The 27,493-nt window shown below is 47.0% G+C and overlaps 1 protein-coding gene and 1 non-coding gene across 2 annotated transcripts; one reads left to right on the top strand and one right to left on the bottom strand.

Annotated features, from left to right (window-relative positions):
- The first annotated feature begins 11,500 nt into the window (after positions 1 to 11,500).
- Positions 11,501 to 23,494, top strand: LOC121835223. Its single transcript, XM_042289210.1, has 3 exons — positions 11,501 to 11,525; positions 20,292 to 20,554; positions 23,321 to 23,494. The coding sequence occupies exons 2-3, from the start codon at positions 20,348 to 20,350 to the stop codon at positions 23,492 to 23,494; spliced, it is 381 nt and encodes a 126-aa protein (XP_042145144.1). The 5' UTR covers positions 11,501 to 11,525; positions 20,292 to 20,347.
- Positions 23,495 to 23,743: 249 nt separating this feature from the next.
- On the bottom strand, positions 23,744 to 23,819 carry Trnak-cuu. The gene has a single exon. It is a non-coding gene; the product is annotated as a tRNA-Lys (tRNA).
- Between the last annotated feature and the right edge of the window lie 3,674 nt (positions 23,820 to 27,493).

Genomic DNA, 27,493 nt, shown 5'->3' with positions numbered 1-27,493 from the left:
GTGTTTACACAAAGGAAACGCTCACAAACTGCAGTGTGTGAACAGCACCTTAGCTAGTATGCGAGATATTGGCTTCCCCTATTTCTCAACTAATTGTGTTATCTGACAATTCTCTTTACAGGTGCCATACAAAGTCGTGCTCAAGGGTGCAGCGTGGACGCGATGGAGGAGCGGCTGACAGGCAGGGAGGCAGGCAGGGGCAATACAGTTAAGAAGACGGACACTCCAATGGTGATTCCAACCACCTTCAACGATGAGAGACACTGGCTGAGGAGCTAGCTGCTATGGATGCACAAGTCAAAATAAAGAATGTCACGGTAAAAAAAAATATTTTATGTTCCCTTCTTGTACTACCCACAATATGCATCTGGGTGACAGATGAATGGGACATGTCGTCTCAACAAGTATACAATAATTGCCATGAGTATACTCTGTACATGGAGAAAGTTAATTGTTCACACACTATTGTTTCTTAAAATTGCACAAATACTAAACTGGCTTGTTTCGGTCGAAGTCCGAAAAACATATTAAAAACTGTCGGCACCTATAAAAGATATGAAAATCAATAAAATAGTTCAGACTGAGAAATTCAGCATTTCCACATTTAAGTGAATTTGATCTAGTGAGAAGCTAGCTCTGCAAAATTTTAATGCAGTAGGATGTCATACCTGGGCTTTAAAAGCCTGACACAGCTAGCATTCTAGTGGTTCTATGCCGAGTACACTGAATGACAAATACGCTGGCGCTGATCCGCAATTGCGCTGGCACTGGTCTGTTACGCTGGGACTAATCTGGAATTGGACTGGCTCTGACCTGGAAATACGCTGGCACACTGGTGGTTTTCTACCGTACCGCCGGTTCCATGCCGGGGATCTGTGTCGGGAGCTCACTGGGAACATCCCGTATTCCCGACATCCCGGTTTCCCAATAAGTTCCCGGTACCGGCCGGATTCCGGCATTCGGGCCCGGCCAATGTCGCCCCTTGGGGCGTTTCCGGTACTGGCCGGTATTAGTATCCCGGCAAGCCAATACCGCCCCATCCCCAACCCGACGTGGTGTGCTACTTGGGACGGAATGGGCACCCCCATTCCATTCCAATTCCATTCCGGGGAATTAGAGTTTGCGACAATTCAATTCTTTTCAACTCCTAGGAATGGGGACACTGGGCCCATTCCCACTCCTGGCATGGCTGAATCGTTCCATTCCATTCCTCTAATTCCTAAACGTAAAAATTGGCTCTTGACAGGTGAATTGCGTTGCAGGGTTGGCCAGAAATAGTCAAAAATGTATTTGAAAATGCAAATACTAGGACAGATGAAAATAGTAGCTAAATACTGATACTCAAATATATCTGCAAAAATGAATCAAATCAAATCAAATCAAGTTTTATTTGTTGTCACATCTCGTTACATGACAACAGGAGACTTGGGGCAAAAAGCTGCTGGGTAGCAGCTTGACGAAGGTCCCAGCCCCCGTGCAATTCAGAACAGCAAAAAGGTAAATAAAAACAAAAAAACACACACACACAAAAAAACCTAAATATTACATAAATGTACACACGTCTCATACAAATGTTTTGTGTAATGAGCACTTTAGGAAAAAAAACACAATACCCGGCAATAAACCACAAGAGCGGTCAGCAAATACACAAAGAAAACAAACAGGATAAAAACAACACCAGTATTCAAAAAGTCAGAGTAAAAAAAAACAAATTTACTAACCCTTTATGTGAAAGTGCCTCTAAATTTATATTCTTTTTGTACAGAGTGTTTAGTATGGTGGACAAATTAAAATGAAGCGTCTGATCAAGGTATTTTGTGCGGGATGGACGGATTACCCAAGGCTGATTTTGCCTAAGGTCGCACAGGATGATGCAATATTTTCGGTTAGCTAAGTGAATGTAATGAACATTGTTTTGCTGAACAGCCCTACGATGCATTGTTAAAAGTTTAAACGTATATATCTGCTGAATTGTTTTTACTTTTAGGGTTTTAAATAATGATGCAGTAGGATGGAGAGAGGGAACAGAAGATATTGCACGTACAGCCTTTTTTGTAAAAGGTGCAACTTTGCCAGGTTTGTTTTGGTTGTGGTGCCCCAAATAAAGTTGCAGTAATTTAAATGGGAACAAACTAACGATTTATAAATAGTTAATTTAATATGAGTAGGAAGTATTGTTTTAAACTTTGTTATTAAGCCAACACTCTTGGATAGCTTTGCTTGGACATAAGCTATGTGAGCATTCCAGCTCATGTCTTCTGAAAACAACACACCCAGTATTTTAATACAGTTTAATAAACGGTATTAAAATACTGGGCAAGGATACCGATACGTATCGGAAATACATTTTAAAAAAAGTCAAAAAGTCTTTGGAAAATCAAATACAGGAATGCATTTAGGGAGGGCAGAAATATAAATACTGATAATGCAATACACTTTTCAAATTTCTTTGAGACACCAACTCAGATGAGGCTTTAAGTTTGAAGTGGAAGTTTTTTTTTTTGTTTTATCCCAAAATTACTTTCCCCCAGGCTTGGTGCTTCGCCTTAAAGGTAGTGGTTCCGGACGAAGAAGAGTCTTCAATGGAAAACGCTACATCAAGGATTAACCGCGGTCCCATCCCTGGTATCCTACCTGTCTGACCAGTGATGCGAAAAGAAAATTCCATCAAAACATCATCACTTCCCTGTCCAATAAGGGCGCCCCTGTCAACACTGATCACATGACGTCATGGCGGAATGAACTAGTATTCTTGTATCTGTAGGTGTTGCCTTGAACATGAAACTTTACCCACGCTGCTGTATGAAAGGACAATATGTACTTTCGTTGTAGGGGACGTCGTTGAAGACCATGCAGGCAGTTGCATTTGGAATTTTCTAGAATAGGGTGGACCACCTGTAGCATACGTCTTATCTTCTGTTACGGTTGAAAAATCGACACTGTGGCATCCCTGTTGTGACGGTCCTACTTGCCGACCTTTCGCCTCCAACGCATGAATGGCAGTCCTCAAGTTTCGGCAAGCATCATCCAAACAGAGACCTGTGGATTGCGACCTGAGATGGCCGGCACAAGTGTGAGCTCTCCGAGAAACAGCGCGCTCGAGACGAATCACAGGAGTACGAAGTCTGGGTCGGCACAGCGAGGCCACGTCTGGCCTCCTTCCTGGGTATCGGATCATCAGAGCAGCAAATCAGGTTCACGTCGACTGATGACGTACCCTTGAGCCGTGCAACAGGCGCAGACGGACTCGGATTTGTGTTGAACTTCACTGGTGAAAGGCGCCACCGCCGCGCCCCTTCCCTCCCCCCTTTGTTCTTTGTTTTGACGCTTTTTTTTTATTGCTTTTTTCTTGCGTATAAGTCTGGGAGGCTCCACGCGGGTTTGCAGTTTCCCGCTCATTTTATTTCTGAACAACTGACTTGCTGGCGAACTCAGTATAGCGAAACAAAAAAAAAATTAAATGAATAAAAAAAATATATAAAGAATTGGGCTCATTCCATTCCCATTCCATTCAGGGCAAAATACACCTAATTCCATTCCCATTCCATTCACTCATTGTTGCCGCCATTCCATTCCCATTCCATTCCGGTGTCGCGAAAATGTGGAATGATTCCGGGAATCATTCCGATTCCGCAGTGGCAACTCCGCAACACTGGTTCAGGCAACACCACAGCTTAAGGCAGATTCACACGAGGGACTGATCCGCGGACGAATTGATCACATGACGAATTGTACGCGGTTCGTCCTAAAGCCCCTCGATATTCTTCCGTTTGTCTTGCAAGTAGCGTCAAATGAGCGAGCGCACGTGGCCCGTGTCTCGGGCGGTCCTTGGAAGCAAATGGCGGCGGAGCACTGAAATGAGCGGCTTTTGAAAGCAAATGGCGGCGGAGCACCCGCTCATGGCACGTGTCTCGCGCGTTTCCACAACAATGGTTGGCGGTACTTGTAAAAAACGTCTTTATCAAGGGGCTTTAGTTCGTCCCTCTCCCAAGCGCATCCACGCTAGGGTGACGACGAGCAGACGCCAGCGAGGACGGATCGAACCAGGGGCCCTATGTTGCGCTTTTTGGACTCCCACGGCGACTAGGGAGAAGGAAGTGACGTCAACGCAGCTGACGCAGATTGGATGTTTCTTCTTCAGAAATCCTTCATCAACGACTCTTCATCAACATCCAATCCGCGTTTGCTGCGTTGCTGACGTCACTTCCTTCTCCCTAGTCGCCATGGGGGTCCAAAAAGTGCAGCATAGGGCCCCTGTTCGCCACCCATAGTGCCGCTAAACTCGAACATGGCACTGTTGTCCAAGAGAGAAAGCAACGTTTGCCATTGTGATAAAGAATCGTACGCCGCCGTTACGCACAAAACGTCGTCATAGGCCTCTTGCGAAGCGCCACTAGCCTTGCTAACCCAAAGCATGACAGTGACACAGGCATGGTCCTGTTCAAGAAGGGTTCGGCATAGAAGCGAAGAAGTTCTGGGTTCGCGGAGGGGCGTTTGGAGATGCCTTCATGCACTGTGGGCCCGTGCATAATACTCAAGTGCACCACAGCCACAAGAGAGGTCTTGCTCTGTGGAATCCCGACTTGACATACAAGGATTATCGCGGCGTACTAAACGAATTTTGACGGGAACTTCTTGACATGGACCCGGAGGAGATCTGGAACCTGCGTTGCGTCAGCCGAACAAAGTTTGGGCAGTTTCTTTCACATGTGCAGCCCAGAAATGCACGACAAAATGAACCAGCAAACACAGAAAATACAACGCTGCGCCATTTTTGTTTTAATTTTTATATGCCGTTGCCAGACTAAACGCTTTTCAAGTCAATCTCCCGCCAAAGATCTGCTCGTGAAAAAGGCGCTCGACTTTATCAGTCCGTGACGAGGAGCGGATCGCAAGAATCGGTGACGTGCCGGCCATGTGGTACACGGTCCGCAGACGAAAATCGCGATTCAGTCCGTCGTGTGAATCGGCTACTACAGGGCCAGTGTGCTGTCGTGCGTGACAGTTGGCTGCCGTACGAAGACTGGGTAAACAAAAAATGAGGAGGGCAACCTCCGAAGATTCTGGGTGTTACTTTTCCAATATCTCTTGAATACAGGCGGACGGACTCGCTCGCTCTCCATGAAGAAAACTCTAATGACTCGCAGGCGTCAATGGGAATGATTTCGACGCATCTCTCGACAAGTACAGAGTATGCTGGAGGCGCTTCGTCTCGGGTAAGATTGGGCAGTTTGGTGCCTTCAGACGTTTACATTAATTTGGTTTAAATGGCCGCATCAGGGGGTTAGCCCTTCTCACTGTCAAAGTTGATAGAGACCAAAACAGTACCCAAAGAGACTCGAATGTAAGCAAATTAACGAAGAATGTAGCGACACTCACCCACGACCAAGTGCCATGATCGACGTTACGGTAACTCCTGCTGATGTGCGCGAGGCATTCGCGTTCTCTTCAAGGACAATGGCAGAGTCCACACGTTTGTATTCGAAGAACGTCTAAAAATTACACGAGTCCTCAAGCTTGCATTTCTGTTTCTAATTTTTCAATTGAGTCTTGGTACGGTAGCAGCTATTTGCTTGCAGTATCACTAGAGCAAAAAATATTTAAATGAAACGTCTTTTAATGCTTTGTTGTGAGCTTTATATTGTGCATGACACTGCAAGCCAAAGCTGCATGGTTTGGTGGTATCAATATAAATGCCGCTTTCTAAGAGTGTGTTCAGGCTGTTGGCGCAATGCGTTGATCTGTGGGCAATAAGTGTAACGGTTTCTTATAGACTACGAGCAGGCATTGTGCCAGCGAAACAGTCAAGCATGTAGCACTTTTATTTGTGTACCTTATGAAACATTGGGTTGTTGCACCCGCACTTTGAACGTGCCCTAACCGACTGTTGTATTTGCAAATGAAGGGAAGTTTAGTTTAGTACGACGAGTGCAAATCTCGTCTTCAGCATTCGTCCACTTTCGTGGGGCATTCGGCAGATCGTACTGGTAGTAGTATCGTAATTCACATGGTGGCTGTGATACCTTAGCCACAATAATATGTGACTTGACTGACGGAAGGGCCACTTGTTACTGCAAAACTGTGTCCATATTTGTTTGTGACAGGTGGTGCATGCGCTGCTCCTTGGGGAGCTCTGGAACAGGATATGTAGTTAGTAAACATGGCCTATCTTCACTGCTTCTTCCCTGTACAAAATGAAAAAAAAATTGCGGTGGTGAAATTTCCACAAGAAAAAGAGTGTGTGGCAGCCGTGCCTCTTTCATGGCTGTCGGAAAATCGTGCGGTCTGCCACTGGCCATCAAAAGATGCAGGCCTGGATGCTCTGGCCCTGGCCAAGCAGGAGGCTTCACCAGGCACTGTGGAGGAAGGGTGGGAGCCCTTTCCAGTTGATGTACTGGGAACTTCGAGTAAGTAATTTGTGCATATACTCTCTCTCCTTCTCTGCATGACTGTGATTACAAGTTTTATTTCTCCAAAAGGGGGTCAGAACTTCCAAGTACATGACATTTGGATTGAGACACCAGATTATCACAACTTAGCACATTCCAGAGTTAGTGATTTTGAGAATTTGTTACACTTCTAAGGGGATTCACATTAGACAACAAGTTTATGGTTAGAAACAATGAAGATATGAATTAATGTCTTAATACGAATGGAGATACGAATTAATGTCTTGATGTATAAAGGCTGGTTCACACAGTAGCGTTAAGTGCGACTGCAACCGTCTGCAACGTTTAAAACAAGATTGCCTCTGCGAGATGGCAGATCTACTCTTTCAAAATGCATGTAGACACAATCGCAGCTGCTTCCCACTGCATTTTAAAGGGATACGGAAAAAAATGCTAGCAGTCATTTTATTGTTTACATGTCCGCTAGGCAGTGGTATCACCTCTCAAAGACCTAAATTTTGTTAAAAAAAACACCAAAAGGAATTTTAAAAATAATGCAACAGTAACCAAACAGCACTTCGTGGATGCTTCAAAAAGTTCGTTGGAAGTCGTTGCATCACATGCTGCAACAGCAGCATGTGATGCAAGGACTTCCAACGAAGTCTGCGGAAGCGCGGCTTACCCATTTTAGGTGGCTTAGGCTTGAACGCGATTTTTTTTAAACTTTGGCAGAGAAAGTCGGCGTAGAGCTGGCCACGGCGAACCAACCTACTACCTCATGCCCATGCTTTTTCTTTGCTGCACACAACTTGAGAGATGGAACATATATAGACAAGGTCTCTGCACCGCTTCAGATCGTAGTTACACTGAGGTTGATCGTGGACTATGATTAGGCACGAGTGCCGCGTCAGTGTTTGGCTGGCACTCATGTTCAATCAGCATGTCGAAGATCGGACGAAGACGAAACAGAGGGATCGTAGACGTATGACTGCAGGCCAAATCTCCTCTCTGAAAACATGTCGGAGAGCAGGATCCTTGTCCTCGCTGACATCGTTTGCACCAAGTTAGTCGTTTTGGTACTCGTTCGATTGAGCCATGGTTATGGAATCGGCCCTGGCACAATCAAAATGGGAACAGCTGCCAGTATGCACGACTAGCGCATGATAACACTTTGCATATGTGTGGGGTTGTCTTTAATTCCAATTTATTCTACGTTGCGCACGTCCTCGAACTTCAGGCTTTTTTCAGCTCTCTGCACAAGCGAGTCCAACGTTCGTTAGGCCTATCACATCTTCAGAGAGGACTCCTTGCGCTGCATCGCACAGACTCGCTTGATTGAGCACACGGACGTCACGTCGCACACCAACACAAAACACGAGAACACCACACCACAAGAAGTGGTTCAGATCGCAGTGCACAACGCACACACACACTGTTCGACTGGTTGGCTCGGCCTTCGCTGCGATCCCGCATGGGCCGCTGGGTGACGGAGCCACGGAGCTCTCGCTGGGTTGCGATTTCTCTTGAGCTTTGGTTATCTCAAACGGCTGAGTTGCAACATGCTGACGCCTCCATGTGGCAAACGTGATTATCATGCCAGCCTCCATGTAGCTTTGCCCGTACTCGGAGCTATGACATCATGGATATCACTGAACATTCCAGCTTGCATTGCACCCTCCGACCGCCGCTCACCGAGTGCGAGCAAGATTGTGGCGTTTGGAACGGAAATTAGACCGACCCGCTCAAAATACCATCGTGCCATTGTCATCTACGTACACTAGTGATCGCATTTTGCCTGTTTCTGAACAAAATACCGTATAATTGCTCGTAAGGGCTGCTCCCGTGTAAGAGTCGTACCCCCGTATATAGGACAAAGTATTGCAAAAAAAATATTTACAGAACTTATTTGTGTATGGACCGCACCCCCTCGCTTTCGAGGCGCGCCAACTATGAACGTATATGGCTAAGTGGCGCTAGCCACCGCCTGAGCACATAGCGGCACGTGTCCGTATCCCCGATACTTGCTCTCCACTCATCCGTATCACCGTATGGCACAATGGCTGTCGACCTCGATCGTGGTCGGCCGCACTGTCGGGATGTGCTTATGTTGCGGCAAGGCATTGAGAAAAAATAAAGGATATGTCAGATTACGTGGCAAGCGTGAGGAATGGGAATTCAGTGGGCTGGGCTTGTGCGTGCACTCGGGTTTCCGAACGCCACTGTACGCTCTGGGTAGGCATTCTTTTGTTCTTCGATTCGTGTCTAAGTGTCGCGTTCTGTCTGCCTTTTCGCGCAATCTGAGAGCTATGGGCAAGTACCACTTCAACAGTCATTCGAGCGGAAAGTTGTCGCGCATGTTATTAATTACGGCAAAAAAGAAAAAAAGGTGTGCAGTATGTAAACTAATTAAGTCCGACTGACGATTGAGTCCGGACACCGGAGTGGAGGCGTTTCCGACCAGTGCAGCCGCTCATGTACGTTCATTTTGAAATGTAGATATAGATTATTTTTTTATCTGTGTATGGGCTGCATCTTGAAAATTTGCCCTCAAATCGGGAAAATAGTGCGGTCATTACACGAGTATACGGTAGCTAAACTTCAATTTTCGTTTCAGTACGCCTTTAAAACGGCAAATGCATTGGTAATGCTGCCATAGGCATGTTCTCGCAGACACCGCTATCTTAAGTGTCACACGCGATTGCAGTCGCCCTCTGTTGGACTCAACGCGATTAACTGTGTCAGCCAGCCTTAAGTCTTCATCTATAGTAAGTGGAAACCTCTTTTATATCGATGAAACTGTTGCAGCTATTGTGTCATTTGCTCAAAATGACTTTATATACCTACCATGCTCATACAAAAGTAAAAAAATAAGAGAAAATTGCTCAAAAATTTGTCCAGGTCCTACCAAAATTTCAAGTTCCTGCTGGTAACATAATGCCAGCTTAGAGGGTAGATTCTTGAAAGTATCGATTTTCCACTGGCTTCTATAGCTTGGTTGCATAGGGTTGGTAAAAATCTATAGTGCAGCGCGTCGTAATTTGTTCCTATGAAGTGGCAGGTTTTTTTGTTTGTGTAATGGAGGCACTTAAATCTAATTTTGCTTACAGGCACCTACCAAAGAGCAGAGAAAAAGCTTATCAAGTGGATACTCACATGTTCCATTGAGTCCTTGGAGATTTCCGGTGATCAGAGTTTAATTTTTTTATAGAAAGGTGGTGTGAAATATTGAACTGTATTCTAATGGGCATATATATTTTACTACCTAGACAATGCAGCACCGGTAGAAACGAGAGCAGAGGCGACTCATCCCCGTCTGCAGATACCAGTACTATGTAAGTAATAAATAAAAATATTTATTGTGCTATTTTACTGAAGGGCTCTTTACGATAATATTTGCCTTCACTGTTTTCAACCAAACGCATTTGAATGAAGGGGGTTCTAGACATTCGTGCCTCAAGGGTTCCTGTTGCCCCCCGCCCCCCTGTCCCCCCGTCCCCTCCCCTCGAAAGGGCACAAACTTTAACGCCCAAAATATCCCTCATCTTGGTTGCAAGGTGATGGCCATAGTCTGAAGCTTATTCATCAGTTTTGCTTGTGCCCTAGACCCGTAAACGCATCACATGCTTTAGCAGCCCAGCTGAGCTCTCTACGTGAACAATCTCACTGTCGAAATTGTTCCTGCTTTAAAGGACACATGCAAAGGAAAAAAAAACATTTTTTTTAAACAGCTTACAATGAAAAAGAATGTCATAAAATGATTTTACAACAAAGAAAAAAAAACTTTTTTATAGAGCTATATTTACGGCGCTATACGAGTTTGCAGTTGGCGCCCATCGGGAGCCGCCCCTGGTCACGTGGTAGGCCCGCGCCAGCCGTGCTGCGTCGGCGCCGCAAGGTGCGCGTTGTGCGAACGCCGCTTCAACGCGTTTCTCCACGCTGCCGTTGGCGCCGCAGCACAAGTTCGTCTGCTTCGGGGCGCCGCCACCGTCGTCTGACCGGCACACAGGTCTATCACGTCTGCTTGCGCTTTGTCAGGAGTTTCCTTTGGGCTCTAAAAGTTACCTATTAATATTAGTTCTTTGTTATACCTCAAAGATGAATAAGTTAACTTTAAGACGCCATACGAAGCTTCTGAAAGAGCGCAAGCACCACGTGATAAATAAAGGCCAGTCACGTGACATAGAAGGGCCACTTTTCCGCGGCGGCAGCGGTTGCCAACTACAAATTCGTATAGCGCCGTAAACATAGCTCTAAAAATTTTTTGCTTCGTTGTAATATTGTTTTACGACATACTTTTTTCATCTAAGCTCTTAAAAAAAAAGCTTTTTTCCTTTGCATATGTCCTTTAAGATGTGCTCTTCTCATTTAGCTCACTCTGAATCTTGGGGAGAAGCAACCGGAGATCGAGATATAGAGTTTACACCTTTTTCTTCTAAACAAGTGATGGGTCAACGAACTGTGACAAGTGCATGAGGTTTGCTGTGCTGTGTAGTTACTTTAACACAGACTAGAATGTTAAAAATGATAGACAGAAAAGAATACAACATACATGTGAAGGCACAGACAAACCTTTAGGTAGAAGGAAGGGAAAACAATAAGCAGTTGTTATTCCGCAACTTCACATGTACGTCATGTTCTTTTCTGTCTGTTTTTTAACCTTCAAGTCGACGTGCTTGTTATTGTGCAACTACGCAGTGCAGCATACCTCAGGACCTTGCTTTAGAGTGATTTCAACCCTTTCTTTTTTTTCGCACCAAAAAGCATGCCCACGAGGAAAGATGCTTGTTTTTATTTGTGGCTTTGCAGCATGGATACACTATATATATTTCACTTGTTCTCTTAGGTATGTTTCGGGCTAGGCATTATACAAATCCACAACCTCCATGATCTTCCAGTAATGGAAGCATAGGTAGTGCTTGTGCATTCACTAAACAACAGTAATCAGTAGTATTCTGACAGGAGTTTGGGGTGCCCAGCTAGGACTTCTTGCTGCTAATGTTTCTTGTTATTGAGCCCCACAGGCCCCATCAAGCTCCTGTTCAAGTGACGGTCCTAGTAATTCTGCTGCGGCATTGAAGCAGCAGTCACAGCGGGTTGAAGAGCATTCACAGATCCAGGCGAATGATGGAGCAACCCGTGAGTCTTCATTTATTCTTAAAAAGTTACGGCCTACATAGGTTGAAGGCTGAGTCAGTTCTGTCATCTAGGTAATGTAAGAGGGGCTGACTACAGGCACATATCCAGGGGAGAGGCCCGCCCCTCCCCCCTAAATTTTCCATTTTGCTGGGACCTCCTCTCCCCCCTCCCCCATACAGCATTTTGACATGGGCGGTCCACCCCCGAAACAAAATCCTGGCTATGTGCCTGGCTGACTCTACCATCTTCTTCCTTGCTCAGGCTTAATTTTGCCAGAAAATGCAAACATTAAGGCTGTGCTTCTTAGAAGATTGATGGAACCACCCTTTGCAAATCACCAAGCGGGTGGTGTTCAAACAAAACCGGGAGAAAAGCTCACCCAAATTATTGTGGATCTAGAGAAAAGCCTGCTTCGTTTTGATTCTACTTAGCAAAAAAGCTCTCCTGCAATCTAAGTTTCTGTTTAACAATGGGGAGTTTATTTTGTTGAGTTATGTTATCGGGAGCTCTAGTTGCCATTTACAAGCATGCTCCAAGGCCTGCACTTGGGGCGGTATCAGGATCAGGTCTCCAAAAACAAGCTACTAAACCCCCCCCCCCCCCCCCCCCCCGGATGCGGAGACTACGAACATCTCGCAGCTAATGCTAAAAAGCTGATCGCTATTGTATGATTCGGTAAACAGCCTATGAACCGCTGAAATTGCAATTTACTATGCTTAATTTATTTTCATCCTCCTTAATTCTGTTATTATATAAACATATTTCATTTTATATTTGTCACTGAACCCACGGCACCTCTAAATGTAAGTCCGTCTCTTCAAAAGATGCATAGAAAAACTGCATGCATGTAAAGGCTTTGAGACCTTTCAGTTAAAGGGGAAGACTGCTTCTTAAGTTTTTTTTCTTATTTACGGTCCAACCCAAATTAAATTTATAGAGCATAATCATCTTCCCATTCTGATGACAAATATGTACTTTGTTTCAAAATAGCTTGGTTAGTTTTGATAAAATTAACTATTGTATTTAAACATTTTATGGGCGAGGTTCCAAAAAATTATGATGACGAAACTCAAAAAGGAATATATCTCTCTAAACTAGAAGGTCTATAGAATCCAATAAGGTATAAATAAAGGCTCCATGATTATTTATAACGTTTTTACAGCATTTCAAAATTTTCACTTTATAAATTATTTTTTACAATATATTCGAGGTGCTAACAAAAAAATGCTGATGTCTAGGATGATGCAATTAGACCCCTTATTGGATACCCCACTTATACACCTAACAAAGAAAGAAAGAATTAGGAAGATCGGTTAAGTACAGGCCGAGATACGGCTTCCGCAAAATAGCAAACTGCGCAAAAAGTTCATTTCAAGAAAACAGCGAAAAACGTTCTCGTACATATTTCTACTGCACTTTCCAAAAATTCTTCATCTATCTACAAGGTAGAGGCTTATTAGCCACCAGGAGTTTTACTGCAAGTCCATAGTCGTGATCGCATTTTATGAGTTCGACATCGCCGCGACCATCTTCGCGAGTTGAAGGAGCGCGTTCACGACGTCGACGCTGACGACGATGGAACCCTCTGTACTCTAGGGAGCTTCTTGATCGGCGCTCGAGACGCCGGCTATCAGGGCAGCTTTCCGCGTCGTAGCGGACGTCGACGAAAGATCTTTGAGTTTTTCTTCTGCTTTTTTTTCTTTCTCGTCGATCTCGGAAGCGCTGAGCATCACAGTGTCGAGCCGCACTCGCTCGCTTGAAGTCACCGATGTCGACGGCGCCGTCGATGCGACATCTTCGTGTTCGAGCTCCCGCACCTCGTCGTCGACGTTCAAGCTCGCGGGAAGTTGAACTGCGCCCTGGATTAGCTTCCTCGGGCCTTTATTTTTCGTTTTTTTCCAAACTTGTGGGCCGTGTGATACTTTTTCCGTGAAGTTGTTGTGCTCGGCATGGTCGGAGGCGCGCACGAGAATCAAACAAGATGGCGGATCGGAAACAACGAGCAGACGCTGCGTGACCCTAACGGCCAATGAGAAAGCGTCATTTGCACACGTGATCCGAAACAGCCAACCGCGTGGCAAGACTTAGTTTTTTATTTGTGCTTCGTTCTCGGCGGCCAATCGCCGTCTAGCGTCGTGAATGGCGGGAGAAGAAAGAGCGGGAACGGAGCTTTCAAATGAGACCAAGATGTCTCCCTCCTATCGCGTTGTTCTCGAGCTAACGGCGGTCAAATTGTACCATTTATTTGCTTGTTTGGGAGGAAGCATTTCCGTTTATTTGTTGTTTGCGAGTTTTATGGCGCAAGAGCTACGATGACCATACTGCGCCAAACTAGGTAAACTAAAATTATTTAGAAACTATGTACCAAGAAAGTATTTCGGCTATAGTTTGTGTAAAATCGCTATATTTTCTAGAAAAGCTAAAATACGGTCAATTGATATTAGAGGCTGCTCTCCTAGGAACAGAGTAGGATGGAAAGGAATACAGTACTTGAAAAGCTCAGGAAAAAATAACTTGTGTTGTTGTAGAAGACCAGGGCAAAGGAAAACATATAGAACGGACAAGGTGTCTCCACAGTGGTCGCACACTGGTGGTTCCTAACCAACAAGTAGGTAACGATGGGTAAGGAAGGTGTGGCCGATCCTCAACCGGCACAGAAGAACCTCACGGAAACGGCTCCGGTTATAGGAGCTTTCCCAGGTACCGATGCTTGGCTTGATGATATGAAGTTTGTTGTTATCGGCCAAATCCCACTCAGACTGCCACAGTTTTAAAAGTGAAAGTCGTATGGGCCTTGTTAGGTCTTGGTATGGTATGCATGCGCGTGATGGTAAGAGGCTACGCGACGAGGCGGCCAGCCTATCTGCAGCCTCGTTGCCTGCAATTCCCACATGGCTCGGGATCCAACAAAACCTAATATCCTTCCCATCTCCGAGGCCCAGTTGAACTTTAGCACGTACAAGTTGAGTCAGCTTGTTCTTGGTTGAATTAAGTGAACATGCCGCAGTAACAACGCTCAGAGAGTCCACAAAAAGAACTGCTTTCATTACTTTGCTCTGGATAATATAGTCAAGTGCTGACAGCACGCCATATAGCTCGTCAGTAAAACAGCTAGCAACATTATTTAGCCGTGTCACATGTGTAAACGAATCAGAATGAACAGCAGAGCCTACATACGTTGAGGACTTGGATGCGTCGGTGTAAAATTGATGATAATTCTTGTACTTTTCTTGCAGCGCAAGAAATTCCTGTTGTAAAATGAGTGGAGAGACATTATGTTTATTAAATTTTGTGAAGTACCAATCACAAGCTATAGGTTTGATATCCCATGGGGCAATTTGACATGCACTTTCTATGAGGTAGACATTTTCACGAGGCAGGCCGAGAGAGAGACGAAGGTTCTCAAAACGAAGACTCAGGGGTCGAACAACAGTTGGCTTGTGGTCAAAGGTACGACAAAATCTCGACTATCGGATATAAGTGTGAGCTGAATGACGAGAATCTGATAAAACTTTGTGAACATAGAGTAGACTAAGGAGCTGCCGCCTTTTCTCGAGTGACATTTTATTAGAGTCAATATACAAGCTTGGGATAGGGGATGTTCGAAAAGCACCACTTGCTATACGTAACCCAAGATGGTGCACTGGATCAAGCATCTTCAATGCAGATGGTCGAGCAGATGCATACACAATTGCACCATAATCAAGACGTGATCGTACGAGAGAGGAATAGAGACGAAGCAGACACCTTTTATCGGAGCCCCAAGACTTGTATTCTGCATACACTTTTGCTTCAGTCACTTGAGGTGAGGTACAAAGATAAGTTTACGGTCGAAAATAACTCCTAGGAATTTATGCTCTGGTCTTACTGCAATGCTATTTCCATTTAAATTGAGAATCGGATCTAACCGAAGCCCACGCCGCAGAGAAAAGGGGACACAGATTGTTTTTTCTGACGAGAACTTAAAACCATTTTCATTTGCCCATTTAGTCATTTTATTTATGGTTAGCTGCAGCTGCCTTTCACAGCTAGACATATTACAAGATGCCACAGAAACCTGAATATCATCCACATACAGGGAGTACGACACGGAAGAAGGTATGACCTGACAGAGAGAATTAATTTTTACTGCGAACAGAGTTACACTCAGGACTCCGCCCTGAGGAACACCGTTTTCTTGAACATACGAATCAGATAATGTAGTGCCTAGCCGGACACGGAAAGTGCGTCCACACAGGAAGTTATTTATGCAATGAAGCAATCGGCCTTGTACTCCATACATAAATAGGTCACGCAGGATGCCATGTTTCCAAGTTGTATCATAAGCCATTTCCAAGTCAAAAAAGACAGAAACACAATGCTGCTTATTCACGAATGCCTCACGTACAACCGTCTCCAGCCGGGCTAAATGGTCGGTCGTGGAGCGTCCAGGTGGACAGCCGCACTGATTTATGTCCAAAATATTATGTTGTTCGAGGATATAAACAAGCCGTTTATTCACTAACCTTTCGAAAGTTTTCCTCAAGCAACTCGTCAGTGCTATTGGCCTGTAACTGGCAGGAAAGGAAGGGTCTTTTCCAGGCTTCAGTAGTGGAATAACCTCTGCCCGCTTCCATTCGGAAGAGAAATGTGAGTCTTTCCACAGACCATTGAAGTAAACGAGAAGGGCAGCGAGTGATTCCTTCGACAAGTGTCGGATCATCTTATAATGTATTCGGTCAGGACCAGGAGAGGAGTTTTTCCGGACTTTAAGTGCCATTTGGAGCTCGACCATCGTAAACGGTTGATTGTAGGGTGCAGATGCTCCTCCTGCCAAGCTGACTTTCGTTTTTTCTGCATCTGTCTTAAACTTCAAAAACGCTGAAGAGTAATGGGAGGAGTTGGAAATGGCTGCAAAATGTTCGCCCAACACATTAGCCTGGTCGTGCAACGAATCCACTGAAGGAAAAAGAGGAACTGTAAAGCAACGGTATTTGCCTTCGACCTTGTGAAGTCGTTCCCACGCTTCCTTCGCTGAGACATAGCTGCTGATAGAGGTCAGATAACCTTTCCAAGACTTCCTCTTAGCCTGTTTCCTGGTTGAACGAGCTTGAGCTCTATTTCTCTGAAACTCCAACAAATTCACAGATGTTGGATATCTCCGAAATATTCCCCATGCCTTATCCTGTTTTTTCTTAGTGGCGGAACATTCTTTACTCCACAATGGCTTACATTTTTTTGCAATGTTACATGAAGTCTGAGGGATGGAGCGAAAGGCAGCATTTATAATCTGATCTGTAATGTATGTGGTGGCTTCATCATGTGTTAATGGCAAGAACATGCAAGGTTTGAGCTCCGAGTTTAGGCTAAAAAGACCCCAGTCTGCCTTTTCCAGTTTCCAACGTGGACTGCGTTTCATGAGGCTTGGAATAGATACCTGACTCTCCAAAACGACTGGAAAGTGGTCGCTCCCAAAGGGGTTATTTAAAACTTTCCAAGTAAATGTAGAAAAAAGTGAGGGGGATGAGATTGAAAGGTCAATAGATGTAAATGAGTTATGAGCAACGCTAAAAAAGGTTGGATCTCTCTTATTCATAAGGCACAGCCCAGAAGATAATAAAAATCGCTGAATTACCCCACCACGCGAGTCCTGACGGGCGCTACCCCATAGGGCGTGGTGAGCATTAAAATTTCCTGACAGTAAAAATGGATGAGGGAGCTGTGTAACCAGCCGTTGAAGATCATGAAGATGCAGTGAAGTGTTAGGTGGAATATAAATAGAAAAGACAGTAATGAGGCGGTCCAAAAGAAGTCTTACAGCCACAGCTTCAAGAGTCGTGGCCAAAGGAACTTGAGAGCAGGCGACTCCATTCTGGACAACCACAGCTACTCCACCAGATGAATTAGATGTAGGGCGATCTTTTCTAAAAACTTGATGGCGGCGCAATATTGACTTATGATGATCATTGAGGTGTGTCTCTTGTAAAGAGAGAGCAATAGGACGTAAATTGTCCATAAAAAATTTACATCGTCAATATTACGTAAAAGACCGTGGCAGTTCCACTGCATAAAATGAAATTTATTCATGCCTCAAAAACAAAATAATAGAAAAAAAATTAAATTAAAACGTTAAAACGTTGTTGGCGTTGTAACACTAGAAGGGAATACATAAAAACTTACATATCTGCCGCTCATGGCAACAATAGACTGACATCATCACTTTGGTGGGATGACAGGTTTTTGTTCTTCTGTTTACCCTTAGGAGTCTGCCAGTCCATGTCGTCTTGGTCAGACGCATGAATGGAGACTTCCGTGTCCTCATCCATTGCCTCTACTTCTTGAGGCGAGGCCTTTGCTGCTGGTTTGGGCAGACTCGGAGGATGGGGTGCCATGCCCCGTCCACGACCAGCCCCAGTCAAATGGGCGGAGAAGGTGCTGGGCGTGGAATCGCCCAAGTGCACCCGTTCCTGCCCCTTAGGTGCTGCAGGAGCGGCACGAGAGCCATGCCGCTCCCTCGATGATGCTCTCTCCAGGGAGTGTGGGCGAGAGTGTCGACCCTTCTCCCTGGAAGGAGATCGCAGAGGAGGGACGGTTGCTGCAGCCGCCGGCCCATCCTGAGCTTGGGAAGCAGCCTGCGTACCCTCTACGTGAGAGGGCTGAGGCTGTTTTCCCGCAGGAGCGCGAGTGTTTGCGCTCTGGCTGGGAGGGCCAGCAGACCCACCAGCCGAGATTGCACGCCCTGGAAGCTGAATCTTCAGCTGGGGCGTGGGGGACTGCCGTGGCTTCCCATAGTCCAGAAAGGACGTCTGGGTTGCCACTGTAACCTTCAGTGGTGCAGGTCCCCGCTGCACCACCTGTGCATAGCCACCCTTGCGCAAAAACGCAAAGCGACGGCGCGCTTCCGGGTAGGAGAGGTTTTCTTTAACCTTTAAGGTAAGTATGTCTTTTTCGTCCTTCCATGTCTTGCAAGATCTAGAATACGCGGGGTGTGGGTCACTACAGTTTACACAATGGGCTTCATTAGAGCAAGAATCTGCAGAGTGGTCATTTTTTCTACACTTGGCACAAGTGGCCTTACCACGGCAGTTCTGAGAGCCGTGGCCAAACCGCTGGCAGTTGAAACATCTCCGAGGGTTTGGAACATAAGCCCGAACCCTGCAGTGCAGGTACCCAGTGCAGGTACCCAGCCTTCACCGCGTCAGGAAGTGAGGTGGATTGGAAAGTTAAAACTATGTGCTTGGTTTTACGTTCTTGGCCATCACGACGCAAAGAGATGCGCCTTGCAGCAATAACTCCTTGATCAGAAAGGCGCTCAACTATTTCGGTGTCACTCGTCTCAAGAAGGTCATCCTCGGAGATAACTCCTTGGATGGAGTTTAAGGTGCGGTGAGGTGTGACCGTTACTTCGTGATCAGCTACAGTCGTCAAGGCAAGGAGAGCAGCACTTTGCTCACTTGATTCAATTTCGACGAGTAGGTCACCTGATGGCATTTTCTTGGCTTTAAATTCCTTTCCGACAACACCTTCGAGTGTTTTTGCGACAAGGAATGGAGATAATTTCGACAGCTGTTTCTCACTTTCAGAGTGAAGAACCAAAAACTTCGGGAATCTGGTAGGTGTAGGTGGTGTCTTCTTTGTGGCTTGGACTTCGGTGCGGACCCTTTTCAGGGGCCGATCGAGGGAGGTTTTAGCGCGAGAACCCATAACATGGGGAGGAATGTTCGGTGCCCGGGTGCACCGCCCACCACGGAGCCCAACGAGGGGGTAGGTAATGTGCCATAGCAAGAAAGGCTTGGCTGACACAATTACTCTACCAGTGCTGCCCAGGCACTATAACCGAGTGTGGATGCAGGGACAGGACCTGTTTCCACTCAAGGTTAGCCCTTGCCGCCTAAGAAGGTGAAAAAGGAAGGAAGAGAGTGCAGAAGAAAAGAGAAAGAGGTGGAAGGAAAAGTGAAAGAAGGAAGAAGAGGGTAGAAGAGGCGACTGACTGAATCATCCTGGTCGGGCCAAGCCAGGACACCCGTCTACGAGAAGTAGGGGTCGAAGCGGTGTATTGCCTCGCCCAGGGGGCCCCGAAGGGTCCAAACATACCCCGGGCTCAGCTCAACCACCAGGGTCCCCTTTTCCCCGGACACGGGTACGCCACGCACAGCCAGACGTGGGTGGGCGAACCCACATGGCTCGGGGTTCGTAGTGACGCCACTCACCAAGCACCTACTAAAGCAGGTGCCCCCTGCGTGCGGGTATGGTGGCCCACGCGGCTGGGGTCCGTGGTGACGCTACTCACCAAGCACCTAGCACCTAAGGTGCAGGCGCCCCCTGCGGAGCTCGGGGTCCGTGGAGACGCCACTCTCCAAACACCTGCTTTCACAGGTGCCCCCTGCGGGGGCATTTCCGTTTAGATACTTCAATTCAATGCCCCAAAATAAATAGGGCATATTTTGCGATAATACTTAGAGAAAAGATGCGAAAATACCTGTAGATGTTAAAAACATAATTTCAAGATGTGATTTTTTTTCTTCATTTTTCTTTGTTTCAAGGAGCCGTGTCCCCCCTTAAATCAATGCTTGATTTCAGCTGTTTGGACCACCTGACCATTGTCCACTGCGCTGCCCCGAAGCTCCCTTGTGATGTGCTTTATACGAAAATTACAGCAGCCCATTTTTTTCGTATTAGCTGCTGCATTGTCGCACCATGCTTGGCAGGGCTTTACTTTTTATATTTCCGTGGGCAAAGGGCACTGAGCGCTGGCATCTCCCAAGGAAATATTTGCTTGTGTTTCAGGTGCCCAGCTGCGGATCATCCACCTGCTAGTGGAACTCCGCCACCAGAACCGTGAGATGCAGCACGAGACTATGCAGCTGAGGCTGGATGTCCAGCAGCTGTCGGACCAAATAGCAGCTCTAGAGGTGCCAACGGGGCAAGCTGCACCGATCCCGACGGTTGCGATTCTTTCACGGGAACTTCCGAGGCTGCCAGCCAGCACCCTGGAGGAGCTGGAAGCAGCGGAGGCAGCCATTCACGACGAGGCTGTAGCCACAGTCTTGGTAATAGCAACCTCTTGATTCTCTCTATCCCTATCTTGTATTGCTATGCGCTGTTACACACTACCCTTGATTTTTAAATTGTACACCTACTGTACAATACTGAGGAAGCGCCCACCCCTCTTCTGCTGAAGAAATGGTTTAAGGGCAACTCCGCTCAATTCCCAAAAATTTGGGCTTACATGTGATTGCATTTCACAACGCACTACTAAACAGCTCTACGTCTTTGGATTCGCGAAATGTGAAATAATATTTGTTTAATCTTAATTTAAACATCAGCTGAAACCGAAACTTCGGTTGCGTCAGGCAACATTGGCCGCGGGTCGTCAGAGTCATGGCCACGTCACGTCGAACCACGTGGTCTTGTGCCGTTCGTGGGGGCGAGGAACAGGACACGCGACGTGGACAGCTCGCTTAGGATGGCGTGGACGGTGACGGCCCGGGGGAGAGGGAGAAGGGGAGAAGACGAAAGCGGAGAAGGGGAGCGGAGAAACAGACCGATAAGCGCGCCGGGCAGCGCAAACTAGCGCATCCCCGTTACGGTGATCACGTGGACGCCGTCGAGCCAACACCGGGAGGAGAAACTCATGACGTCATCGTTCAATTTCGCTCCGAGAAGTAAAAACAAACAAAACGTGAGAATGACGTAGACATGCCTCTGACGTAGTGGCTCATCGTAGTCCGCTCCAACTCCGTCGCATTGGCTGCGCTGACGATTGCGCCTCACGTCGCACGCTAGAGTTCGCAGATTTTGGCGACTTGGCTCATTTGAATGTTCGCTGGCCAGTTTATTAAATATACACGACGGAATTAGATCGTAATATTTGACATGGGGTCTTCCTATATGATACCGAAGAGGGCTGCATAGTTTTCTAAATATCAAAAATGAAGCGGAGTTGCCTCTTAAACTTGGTATGGCCGCTTTATCGGTCCAAGCGGTTAAAACCAAGATGTCAGCTACTGAGGCGCAGTGAATGGGGAAAGAAAGTATTTTTTTTTTAAATGACAAATGATTAGTGGACAGTACTCTAGCATATTTACAGTACTAGTCTCTACCATATTTACTTGCATACTCAATGCACTCGCATAATTAATGCACCCCCCACTTGAGCTTCAAAAACGTTGTTTTTCTCCTGTACGCATTTAACACATCCACAATACACGAAGGAAGCAACAGGATGCCACAGTGGTGCATGCCGCGTGCAGCAACAAAGCCGTCATATAAAAAAAAAGCCGGACAGCAGCCCAGAATTGCCAGGCCCCCTCAAAAATGCAAGTGGAGGATGTGCTGACAAGAAGGAAAGCATGCGCAAATCTCGTTGATTGGGAAGACAGGATGTCACGGGAACTATGGAAGCACACGCATCGACAGCTTCGATCCTGTGCTTGTAATCGCCGAGAGCAACTGAGTGTGTTCCGGATTTCGACATTCAGCCTGGTTTTCGATGATGTGCTTTGCACAACTAACATGTTCCGGATTGGAGATTCTGCACGGTTTTCATTAGCGCTGCAGTGGCTACAGTCAAAGTTGTATCTACTGTAAAATACCGAGTAAGCCCCCATTTCCTAACAAGTGCCCACTGCTAACATTGCAATTTTCCCAAGGGCCGTGACCCGCGCGCGGGGAATTGTGGGAGAGGCTGTCCCTCGCCTGGCCGCTCTGCCTTGAGATCTCATTACCTTGTCGCTTGTATCCTCTTAATCCTCTGTTTTTCGATTCCATTACCTATTTTTATCTATTCCAGTGTAATTTTTATTGCTTTTAAGTGTTTTTATTCTCTTCTGCGCATGATACTTGTATATATATAGTATTCCTGTCTTTATTTTGCCTTTTTCGACGGGAGTTCCGACGAACAACACGCCGCTTCCCACGTCGTCCCCGGGTGAGTTCTACCGTTGCTATACCGATTTCTATCGTGCTGTTAGCTGTTCATTTTGGGTCATTTGACCCGCGTGCGTGCGGTCGAGAGGAGCTGTTTGTGAACACCCGCGGACATCTCGTAGGGGTAGGCAGAGCTCTGCATCAACATCCTGGGACACGGCCCGAACAACAGACGCGGGCGATGAAGAAACACTCTGGACAAGCGCTGACTATCAACTGAAATATTTTAATAGGAAAACTCATAAAAACGACCATTCATCTTTTGCAGTTCACCCACCCGTCTGCGTATTACGAGACACTTTCGACTCTAACGTCGCGATTGTTGATTCAGAGTTCTGTCTACCCCTATGACATGTACCCGGGTTAAATGAACCAAAATGAACAGTTAACAGCGCGATAGGAATCTGTAGCAACGGTAGTACACACCCGAGTAACGACACGCGAGCCGCATGTTGTCCGTTGGCACTCCCGTCGAAAAAGGCAACAAAGACACAAATACTGTATATATGACAGTAATATTGCGTGCAGAAGAGAATAGAAACACAAGCAATAAAAAATACGCTGCAATAGATAAAAATAGGTAATGGAATCGAAAAACACAGGATTAAGAGGAGACAAGGCAATGCCATCTCAAGGCACAGTGGCCAAGAGAGGGACAACCTCTCCCCACAATTCCTCGCGCCCGGACCTGGGCGCTTGGGAAAATTGCAAATCGTCTATTTGGAACTTGTGTTTTAAGACACATACTTCGTTTGCTTTCCGAAGCCAGGAACATGTGCGTGCTGGCCTTTGGAAATTCCGTGCTGGGGTATGGATTTGAAGACATGCAAAGGTGTATGATTCATGTACTAATTTTAGCTTCTGTTATCATTTTTCATGTTTTGCAGAAGGAGCAGCTTCTCAGAATTGGAGGGAGAACACTGCTGGAAACGACAGCAAACATCATGAAAGGTTTAATGGGCCACTCTGTCCAAGTGCTATTTTCACTGTACGGGCTGAAAGGGAAGAGGCCATTTAACAGCATGCAGCTGTTCAGAGTTGCAATTGGAAATATATTTTGAAATTTTGATCTGCAAACTAAATTCATCATTTACTGCTAGTGGCAGGCAGTGTGCTTTGCTATAGTCATTACAGCTTAAGTATTCGATGACATAGTGGACTCGAAGCATTATGCACCTGTTTTGAGTGTCTCAATCTTGTGTCAAAAAAATAGTTCGCTATGGCACGGACCCTTTTTTTTCCAGGATAAGGGCTTAGTTCGAAGACTATCTTCCTCCCGGATGGGCATGCAGCAAGGCAACCCTACCACATGGCTCCCAACGTGGGGCCCGAACCCACGACCCCGAGATTAAGAGTCTCGTGCTCTACCGACTGGGCTAGCCGGGCGTTTGCGCGGCCAAGAAGTTCTCTGGGTGGTCGTAGCGGCCTCTGGTGGTGGTGGCCGGCCCTCGCTCCCACAAGTCTTACTGCTATTTACAACTTGGTCACTGGGCCAGCAATATTAATGTAATGGCACCACAAATAACCATATATCTCAATGTCAGTGAGCTGTTTTGAAGCGCAAACAGGACCCATTTCTTGACAACTCGTTCTGCATGTGGAAGAACATTGCTTTGAAAACATGATTTAAGTAAGTAAATAACTTCAGACAGCAGTGAAAAAAGCAAAATCCAGTCGGGTGGCCTCGAAGTTTATTTGAGCCTACCACGCAGCGTACCACTCCAGTGGTGATAACCACAGTATTTTCACATTGTCCCACTTATGCCGCCACAATTTTTAGACAACTTGAATCGGGGTCTAGTTGACAAGGAAGAGGAGCATATGTCGTCCTGCATATACCTCCAGGCGACTACTAAGCCTAGCGTGGACTTTGAATAATTCAGTGGCAATGCTACTGCTCCAATCTTGCAGCACTGCAAAAAACTATCCAGAAGAGAAGGGTATACCATGTGGGAAAGTTGCCTTGCTGCGTGCCCAACCCGGCGGAACAACACGGAGCCAGGATTTCGGAAAACGTGAAGCTACATTTATTAGTAAATTGTAAACATGAAGTTAGTATTAACAAGGTCGTTGGTCGACACCGCCGCAGCGTGTACCTTTCGCTCCAGGCCCCGCTTCTCTCCCCTCCGGTCGGCATCCCCGCTGCTGCTTTTATGCGTTCTTTCACAGGGGGTAACGCCCCCCGCGCTCTTTACACACTGTGGCGCCCCTATAGCGTCCACACAATCCCCCCCTCAAAAGTCAGGCATGTCGATGACGTGCTCGTCCTGGTCGTTTGACCTCAGAAGTTGAGGACGTTGCCTTCGTACGACGTCGATGGCCCTCTGCAGCTCGTCGTGGTTCTGGAGCCTCGCAGCGCGGTCGGCAGCTTCCCGGGTTACGTGTAGGAGCCCCGCTCGGTGTGTTTCTCGAGCGAGCTCCGGGACTCCGCACAGCGGACAGAGGAGCCTCCGTTCCTCTGCGGTGTATTGCGCCGCTAGATCGTTGGGGTGGCGGTCCTCCAATGTCAGTCCCCTGAAAGGCTCGGGGACGATGACGTGCGCCTCCCCGCGTTCTGGGCGTGGTTGTTCTTCCCAGGCTTGCCGGGATGCCCAGCCGACCGGTCCACCGTCGGTCTGCACCATCCATGTTGTCACGGTGGCTTGTGGCCGTCGCCGGCTGCGGCGGCAGAGGATGTGGAAGTCCGCGTTGCCCTGATCTCGTCGTGATGGCCCCGGCCCCTGTCCTTGTGGCCTGGGTGACCATGGTCGCCACCTCGAATGGGTCCCCCGGCCCTGGTGGCCGTTGTGGCTGATATGGCTGCGACGGCCGCGGTGATGAGATCGCCACCCTCTCTCCATCTTCATAAAAATAAGAAACAGCCCGATGAGCGCAACATTAGGCGTGCCGCGCGTGGCCCCTGAAAATAAAAGTCAATAAGTGCTCTCAGGAGGGATATACTACCCCCCCCCCCCCTCTCAAAAGAGAACATATTGATGGGGTATGAACCGGAGAACGTTCAAAATTTTAAGGGTGAAGAACAAATGTTTTTGTTAGTCGCTTCGTGATCTCCCTGTTAGCTGTCACCGACGTCGCAGATTGTACCGCCGGGGTGGCGGGGAGGGGGAATCAGGGACCCGACTGCTGCTGCCATCTGCTGGATCCTGCGAGAAATCTTCTTGGCTGTGGAAACGTTTTAGGTCGGTGACATGAATTGGTCCTGTGGACTGACCACTGGAGCAGCAAATAAGTATGTATGTGAGCGGGGACAGCTTTTTGCCAACACGGAATGGACCCTCCCACCTGTTTGCCAGTGAGGCCGTGAATCCCCTTGTTGCATCACTCAGGGGATGAGTGCGCCTGAGCACGAGGTCTCCCACCTCAAACTGCAGGTTTCGGCGTCCCTGGTTGTACTGCTCGGACTGCTGCGGTCTGGCGACGTCGAGGCTCTCCCGAGCTTCTCTGAGGTTGTCCGAGAAGCGCTTGCGGAGGTCGTCTGCAAACTTCGAGTAGCTGCGGTATTGCGACGTGGGTTCTGTTGAGCGAAGAGCGTTCGAAAGCGGGAAGGCAAGTTCTTTGCCAAAATTTAGCTGGGCAGGGCTGAGACCGGTCGACCGGTTAACCGTGGTGTGAGTGGCGAAGGCCATTTCTGGGAGCTTCGCGTCCCAGTCCTTGTGGCGATCGGTATGCGCAACGAGCATCATCTTAAGGTTCCGGTTCACCCTTTCAGTGATGTTTGCTTGTGGGTGATACGGTGATGTACGTTTAAGCTCAATTCCCAGCACCGCACACGCATCCACGAACACAACGGCGACCGATGAAATGATTATGCCAATAACTTCAGGATATGGGAGGACTTAGCACCAGCCCAGTGTGACTTTATTCGTCAAGTGCCACCTGGATACTCTCGGGCTGAGTGTTAATGTTCATGCTATACTTGACGACAGCTTCGTGCGCCAGCAGGCCGGCCATTTGCCTTTGAGGGCCCTGCGGCACCTGCCGAAGCGCATTGGCAATCATGACACCGAGGTCGTCACATTTGTCCCTTTGCTTGGTTGCCCCGACGGCCTTACTCAATGCCTTTGTTGCTGACTCAAGAAGCCGTCTCTTTTCAGCGGCACAGTCATCTGGCTGCTTCCTTTTTGCAGTCACACTTGGGCGTCCACTGGAACTCCTGGCACCGCTTGTGCTAGCTCCGTCGCTTGAGCCTCTATGGCGGCTGCTAGGGGCATTGCCTGGGCTGGGCGCTTGGCTGCAGCTGCTGAGCTCATTCTCCAAATCGAGGCTTGAGGGTTCTACAGGATCGCTCCCTTCCAAGTGCCCCCAAGGGCTGTTGGCAGCTCCCTCTTGAGAGCTTGGGCTGTCCCGCGAGCATGGTTCAGCCTGCAAGTGTAAAAGTGCTTGCATAGATGACATAATTTTCTCTTTTTGCAACAAATAAAAACACACAGCATATAGTGTTTGTTGGCTTCTAATTTTTTTTCCCATGAAACTATTTATACGAGAAATCAGAATGGGTCTCGGGGGGCATAAACCGATAATTCGTCCTTGTTGAAAAAAGTCATCGGCCTTATGGCATTATGCTATTTTTGATGTCCGTCGATTATGATTGGATTATGATGAAGTGTAATACTCATCACTGCTAAAGATTGCACTTTTTACATTGCTTACTCACAGATATTAGCAAGAAACCTCTGCTGTGCCAGAGATGAACGACGTGATAATTAAGCACCTGACAATTATCACGGTGCGTGGATGTTTTGTTTACGTATCTATGCAATTTAAAAATGCTTCGTCTAGGGCATTGCAAGTAAAACAATAAAGTGTGCCTACCACCTCGCTGTACTTCTCATGAAACCGAGGTGTCCAGTCTGTTGGCACCTTCCAACAGATTCTCCACACCTACCATCCGTGATTTCATATTTGCTTGTCGAATCTTCAGCTTTGGGCAATTGAAAGGTCATTTTGTGGCTGTGCGAACGTGTACTTTTGGCATGCAAAGGTAATTGGGACTACCAATCATTCAGTTATGGAGTGAGAAAAATGGGTGACTGTGGTTACAGCTACCTTTTGTCACTTAC

This window comes from Ixodes scapularis, unplaced genomic scaffold, assembly GCF_016920785.2.
Source record: "Ixodes scapularis isolate PalLabHiFi unplaced genomic scaffold, ASM1692078v2 PGA_scaffold12__126_contigs__length_90152505, whole genome shotgun sequence".
Taxonomy (NCBI): Eukaryota; Metazoa; Arthropoda; class Arachnida; order Ixodida; family Ixodidae; genus Ixodes; species Ixodes scapularis.
The sequence above is the reverse complement of the archived record's forward strand: the minus strand, read 5'-3'. Positions and strand labels throughout refer to the sequence as shown.